The sequence below is a fragment of the Amaranthus tricolor genome, chromosome 1 (genome assembly GCF_026212465.1).
Source record: "Amaranthus tricolor cultivar Red isolate AtriRed21 chromosome 1, ASM2621246v1, whole genome shotgun sequence".
Classification (NCBI taxonomy): domain Eukaryota; kingdom Viridiplantae; phylum Streptophyta; class Magnoliopsida; order Caryophyllales; family Amaranthaceae; genus Amaranthus; species Amaranthus tricolor.
Genome location: NC_080047.1, coordinates 3,861,764 through 3,869,398, shown reverse-complemented (window position 1 = coordinate 3,869,398; position 7,635 = coordinate 3,861,764). Strand labels below are relative to the sequence as shown.

Genomic DNA, 7,635 nt, shown 5'->3' with positions numbered 1-7,635 from the left:
AGTCTCTTAAAAGGTGTTTTTTTACAAAAAAAAATTTTTAAGGTGTTTTTTTACAAAAAAAAAAAAACTGGTTTTTTAAGGTATTTCTTTGCAAATTATTCTTATTATTATTATTATTATTATTATTATTATTATTATTTAAAATATGAGAAAACATAAAACTTTAAATATGAAATATGAGATGATGTAAAATGAGTAATTTGAGAATTGAGGTAATATTGTAGCTAATATAATTGCTCGATGGGAGACTGATATTACCCACGAGAAAGTTTTTATGCTTCCTTTTCCGCCTGTCTCCAGATTTTGGTTGAGCTTGATTTGAGCTAGCTATATCTATTTACAGATTTAACTCAAAAAATAAAATAAAATAAAATAAAAGTAGTACAAAATTTAACTTAATATATTTTGTCAACATCATAGTATCAAATCATAATAAACTGTATAACAAAAACTCATTGCCACGTGAAGTTTAGTTAGCACTTTGCATAATTTTTTAATGAAAATAATGGACTTAAATATAATTTGTTGATTGATTTTATAAAAAGAAAAGTCAAAAATTAAAACATACAAAAAGTGAAAAATAGAAAATTAAGCAATACATTAAAATAAAATTATGTTGAAATTTTAAATTTTAAACTTAAAAATAAAATCAATAAAGGTCAAAATCAAGGATGTAAAAAAAGGAAATGATTGATAACCAAAAACTACGAAATTTAATTTTGCAATTGTAAGTGAATTAATAGTGATTGATTTAATTATATTATAGCTACAATTATATTATATTTATAGATAGATATTGAATTACATTATAGCTACAATTATATTTATAAATAGATAGTCTCTAAGTTGTGTGTAATGATTCTAAATCTTTTCTTATATTTTTTTATTATATTTTGTACTTCATTTACTAATAATGTTTATTCAACACTTTTATTTTGGGAAATTTCTCTCTTATTTTTTTATGTATCATTTTTTTTATTAATGTTTCTATACCAAATATGAAAAAAAGAAAAATATATATCAACTAGTAATTGTACAAGTATTTATAGATAAATAGATTTGAAATATGTTTAAAATAGGTTATACTCTTGATTGAATTCAAATAACTAGCATTGTTGATTAATAGCATTTTCTCGATTGATTGGATTATTTGTGTTTGTCTTATCAAAGAATAATGTTTTGTCAAACGTAACTTAATGATCATTTATTCATTTCTTAAGAGCTCATAATTCAGTCTTGGTTTAAGGCTCCTAAAATGTTTAAATAAACTCCTAAAAAGGATTTTTAATAATATATAAACAACCATAAATTCAATACTCAAATTCTTGTGAGAGACGGTCTCTTTGAGAGACCATTTTCATTTGGGCCAGCCTATTATATATTTTTTAAAATATTGTAAGTATGGATTAAGAATGATGTAAGTAGACATGTAAAATATTAAAAGTAGGCATTAAGAATACGGTAAGTAGCATCAAGGATAATGTAAGTAGTTAAGAAGAATAGGGTAAGTAGGCATTAATCTTTTAATGAGCAGGGCTTGAGATTTGTCTCTCAAAAAAAACGATCTCTTAAAAGACTAGCTGTTCAATTTGAGTTTTATGAACAACTCAATAGTGTTGTTTCTCTTTGTTCTCCTAGTGTCTTAGTATCACACCTAAAACTATTCAATTAGTACAATTCACTTTTTAGTGGTATAATCACCCAATTACTTGTATGTGCTTCATTACATGTGAATATTTAGATCTACAATTATGTTAAATATTTCTTATGAATAATGTTATTATATGTAAAACCTTGTATAAGAAAAGTAACTATGATATAGGAATCTTAAATGAGCCTATAACATCTATTTATTTGATAAATAAATACATAGTAATTTGTATTTAAAATAGAAAAAAAGTAAATTATACGTAAAACTCTTTCAAATATGTGAAGATTTTACAACAAATATAATACCATTGATGCATAGTCATAATACAGCCATGCTAGTAAAGTAACCAGTAGTAATTAGAAAAAAACGAAAATCCGATGTAAATAAACAGAGAAAATAAAAGTGATTAGTAAGTTGGTTGTATTGCGTACACTGAATATTAATATTTTGGTGATTCAACATACTCTGGTGATGGAACTGGAGATGGACTATAACTGGGGGATTTGTAAGTTGGTGATGGGACATAATCAGGAGATTTATAAACCGGTGATGGTATATAGATAGGAGACTTATAATCAGATAATGGAGCATGCTCCGGAGATAGGGTGTACGACGGAGACATGTATACAGGAGAGTTATGGATTGGTGAAGGTTTGTAGGTTGGAGATTTGTAGTCAATTGATGGATTCTGTTTTAGAGGATTGTATGTCGGTGATGGAACATACTCTTGTGATGGGTATGATGGCGACTGATAAACAATTGGAGAGCTATAAGAAGGAGATTTATATTCTGGAGATTTGTACATTGGGGATGGGTTGTAACTAGGGGATTTGTAGACTGGTGTAGGTTTATAAGCTGGAGATTTGTAGGCTGGTGATGGAACATACTCTAGAGAAGAAGAGTAAGATGGTGACTTGTAAGTTGGGGACTTGTAAATTGGTGAGGAGCTATAATCTGGAGATTTGTAAACAGATGATGGACTATAAGTTGGAGATTTGTACATTGGAGACTGGTTATTAATGGGCGATGAATATGAAGGAGAATCATATTTTGGAGAAGAGACGTAAACATAGGTAGGTGGTTTCAGAGGCTCATACGCGTTAGATGAGTTATAGTCTGGGGATATGTATGGTGCACATGGGGCATATTGTGGGGACTCGTACACTGGATATGGGCTATAAGTCGGAGTTTTGTATTTAGGGGACTTGTACGCCGGAGATGGGTTGTAAATCGGGGACTTATAGAATTGAGGACTATAAATTGGAGATTTGTAGGCGGGTGATGGAACATACTTTGGAGAAGGAGAGTAAGATGGTGACTTGTAAACGGGAGATTTGTAAATTGGTGAAGGACTATAAGTTGGGGATTTATAGACAGGTGTTGGACTATAAACTGGAGAAGGAGTTTTGTAAATTGGGGACGGATTGTGAACCGGTGTTGAGTGGTACGATGGAGATTTGTAAACTGGAGTCGGATTATAGACAGGTGATTTATAATTAGATGATGGGTATAATGGAGAATTATATTTTGGAGTAGAGGCATAGACATAGGTGGGTGGTTTTAAAGGCTCATAGACTTCAGACGAGATGTATTCTGGAGATATGTATGATGCACAAGGCGTATATTGTGGGGACTTGTACACTGGATATCGGCTATATGTTGGAGTTTTGTACTCTGGAGACTTGTACACTGGGTATGGGCTATAAATTGGGGACCTATATTCTGGTGATTTATATTTTGGTGACTCATATGGTGGAGATGATGTGTATTCTGGTGATTTGTATGTTGGAGATGAGTTGTATTCAGGTGACTTGTATAGTGGAGATGGTGTATATTTTGGTGACTTATATTCTGGGGAATTGTATTTTGGAGACTCATACAGTGGAGATGGCGTGTATTTTGGCGACTTGTATTTTGGTGACTCGTATGGTGGAGAAGAGGTGTATTCTGGTGACTTGTATTCTGGTGACTTATATGTGGGGGATGGTGTATACTTTGGTGACTTGTATTCAGGTGATTTATATGTTGGAGATGGTTTGTATTCAGGCGACTTATATTTAGGAGATGGTGTGTACTCCGGTGACTTATATGTAGGGGATGGTGTATACTCTGGTGACTTGTATTCAGGTGATTTATATGTTGGAGATGATTTGTATTCAGGCGACTTATACTTAGGAGATGGTGTGTACTCCGGTGACTTATATGTAGGGGATGGTGTATACTCTGGTGACTTGTATTCAGGTGACTTATACGTTGGAGATGGTTTGTATTCAGGTGACTTATATTCTGGAGAAGGTGTGTATTTCGGTGAGTTGTATTTTGGTGACTCATATGGTGGAGATGATGTGTATTTTGGTGACTTATATGGTGGAGATGCTACGTATTCAGGTGACTTGTATTCTGAAGACTTATATGGTGGAGATGGTGTATATTCAGGTGATTTATAATCCTGGGACTTTTCATATTTTGGAGACTCGTAAACTGAAGGTGGACTGTAAACAGGAGATGGTGTGTATTCGGGTGACTCGGGTGATGGACTATAGGTACGATATTCACTAGCAGATGAGATAGCTACCATTGATAATAGAAGTAGACACATTAAAGTGGAACGTTGGACCGCCATTTTCATAGAAATGGCTATGATTCAAGGAGATTTATATGTTGTTGGATGAGTGTGGAAAGAATTACGTCGAGAATGGATTTATATAAGATAAGAATAAGAATTTGACCATCTCAAAATTTGAAGAAGGTAATTAAGAATGTGTGTTCCACTAATATTCATAACAAGTATTCACGTCCGGCTGTGTATTTGATCGCACGACATCACAACGTGAATCCAAAGTCTTGTTCCAATACAAACTCGTTGTACGTTTATAGTTTATACTTCATCTTTGAAAAGTAAATTACTTTTGGTTCATTATTTAAAGCCAATAGTCTAATGTTTGCCAAAATTCCCAACTACCTTACCTTATGTGAAGCCAATAGGCAATAGTCTAATTCGATATTGAGTTTGTTTAGTAAATGAGTGATGGTTGGAGACGCTTGATAAAAAAAGTTATTGGTCGATGACTCTTTATTTAAGAAAAAGTAGGTCTAAAAGTCAAAAGTTAATAAAAAAACTCAAACCCAAAAGTCAACAAAAATATTTTTATTTTGGAATAAAAGTCATTTTTACTGGCTTAAAAAATATTTTTAAGTTATTTTTTTAACTATTTGACTAACCAAAAAGCTCAAACCTAAAAGTCAACAAAAAAACTAAAAGTTAAAAGTCAACTACAAAATTAATAAAAAAATTATTTATCAAATACATCTATTTATTATATGCAGGTTGATGAGCAATAACACATATGCTAGTTACGAAGGTCCAAGGATAAAGGATTGGGTGTTCAGTAATGATGTACATGATGATTTTCCTTGTAACTCTATAGGTAATAAGTACTTTCTATTTCTGTCAGATTAGAATTGCAATATTTATTCTTAAAAGTTCTTATATTAATTTACATAATGCTATGATTTCAATGGGACAGAATTCCCGCAATAAGCTAGTAAGCATGACATGAGGTAAGAGAAGTAATCTGACAACACTTTTCATGAAATAGCACTTGTCAGAGTATGGAAAGAGAAAAAAAAGACAACCCATATTTATAAAGAAAAATATAGCTAAAAAAAATTTTCAGTTTAAAAAAGATTCTTAGGAAAACTATAAATTTTCATACTAACATGAAAATTTGACCTATATGAGATAACACTTTAAAACAATTACAATTAAAGAGCTATAACTTATATACTTATAACCAAGCGTTTAACCTAATGCAAATTGATGCATAATTCAACTTTGACATGAGAATAAGATTTAAACAACGTTGTGTTTATCGTGTATTGTATTTGCACCTTCCTTACATCATGTGGCTTGCTAATTACAAGCCAAGGAGTAACTCTCATCATTTTCTATTAAAGTTCCTATAAGGAATATTATGGTTTAGGAGAGAGATAACTTGTGGATATTTTTTTATTGATTTTTACGGGTTAAAATATGTTCATGTGACATCTTGTTAAATTTGTTTCGGCGTATAAAATTTTAAATATGTTCATGTGAAATGCATTTATAGATTTTGAGCCTTAAACGACTAAATGTAACATATGTTTTGAAAATCATGCAAAAATCAAATGGGAACATCAGAGAGGAACGAAGAGGATATTTGTCTACCACCTATATTCTTTAACAATGAAAGTTTTAAATCCGAAAATTAAAATTTTAAATCTCTCATTTATCCTATTTGATAATACAAATAGCAGCTTTTGATCAATATACAAAAGTCTAATCTTTATATCATTATTCATCCAAAGTACTTTTAAGTTATTATACTCAAAGTTGGTTGATGAGCTTGGACGGTTTGGTGATCTGACGGTGGGTAGTATTTTCAGAGTTTTATGGCTCCCTAGGGTTAGTGTCTTTGTGTATGTTAGTACTTTTGTCTTGTACTGAATCTAGGGTTAGGGCTCCCTAGGGTTAGTGTCTTTGTGTATGTTAGTAATTTTGTCCAAGACTTTTTTTTGGGGGGGGGGGGGGCGTCTTGCGGCTCTTTCAAGGTGTATGACGTTTTTTGCTTTGAAATTTAGTTTTGTTGGTGTGTTGGGCTGTGATTCACCTTTAAGTGTAGGTCCTTTTTGGCCTTGGCCTTTTTTTGTACCACTCTTGGTGTGTATAGTGGTTTGACCACTTTCTCTTAAAGGGCGTCCTTCATTGTATGTTTTTTCAATGGCTTTTTCTCTATGGAGTTTTTTATACCGGAGAGGTGCATTTTGATGTCCCTTTATTGTTGTTGGTCTCTTCTTAGAGGCCTTTCTTGTTAATAAAATTTCCCAATTTACGAAAAAAAAGCTAATATACATGTTAATATTGATTCATGTGACTCCTTTATTAATGCAAATACGTCACGCAATAAAAAAAGGATTTTAATACAGCTATACAAACTTAAAGATCCAATTAAAAGCGATCAAAAATTATTTAGATGAATAAAGATATAAAATCATATATTAATAATGATAGAATATTAAATTTATTTTCCTTTTAGATAATAGGATCAACTAAAACAACTAACTAGCAATACAACATCCTATGATAATGTATATATACTCGTACATTAATTTGGACATCATTTTCTGGAGACATTTCTCTGAAGAGAGCTTGAGGGTCCGTACAATATTGCTTTAAATTCTTGGGCACTAGGCGAAGGAGGATATTTTCCTCGTAATATGCCTAGGCAACGACTAGCATCATCGTTGCTACGTATATTCAGTGGTGGATCTACGAGCTTGTTTAAGTTGCCATTTCCGGCCTCAGGAAGAAGGAAACTCCTTTTGCATATGCATCATCTTGTAGCAATCTCATCGAAAGACTTCCCCAATGATGTACTAAATCATTCATCCATGATTCAAAACGTACATCCTTCTTTTCTAGCATGCAATTTGAAAATACATCTAATAGTTTATCGAACCTAGCAGCCTCACTTATCATAACACAAAGTAACCACATAGAAAACTTAATAGTCGTATCTGTTTGGGTAACTGTTGTATTTGAAAGGTACTCAACTACATCGATCATTTTGTTGTAACCGACTTTTAATTCTGATTCTAATCCTCTAAATCATATCATTGTAGCTATCGGTAAAGCCAAGGAATTGAGATCCTGAAATCGTATGAACGTTATTTTCATTTTTAAACTCGAACCATTGACCATTTTTCGTGCAATAGCCCATCACATATAAGACGTAGCGTCTAATTCTCACGATTAGTTGATGGTCATTGTTGAATTGTAATTGAACATTGATAACTTCGACGGGCGCGCCTTTGCTTGGTGGTAACACTGGACGACCATGGGAATGTCTCTTACCGTCCTTTGCTTTGTCGCGTATTTTTTGGATGAAGGTTTTATAATCATGTTCGCTTCGCGCAATGTCTAACGTAATTGTTCCTTTTGCCAT

General features: G+C 32.2%; 2 protein-coding genes across 2 annotated transcripts; both read right to left on the bottom strand.

The window, feature by feature from the left end:
- Positions 1-1,961: 1,961 nt before the first annotated feature.
- LOC130799632 (repetitive proline-rich cell wall protein 2-like) lies at positions 1,962-4,310 on the bottom strand. Its single transcript, XM_057662795.1, has one exon. It carries the CDS (start codon positions 4,278-4,280, stop codon positions 2,091-2,093), a length of 2,190 nt encoding a protein of 729 aa, XP_057518778.1. The 5' UTR covers positions 4,281-4,310; the 3' UTR covers positions 1,962-2,090.
- Positions 4,311-7,293: 2,983 nt separating this feature from the next.
- Positions 7,294-7,635, bottom strand: LOC130815670 (protein synthesis inhibitor I-like). Its single transcript, XM_057682179.1, has one exon. It carries the CDS (start codon positions 7,633-7,635, stop codon positions 7,294-7,296), a length of 342 nt encoding a protein of 113 aa, XP_057538162.1.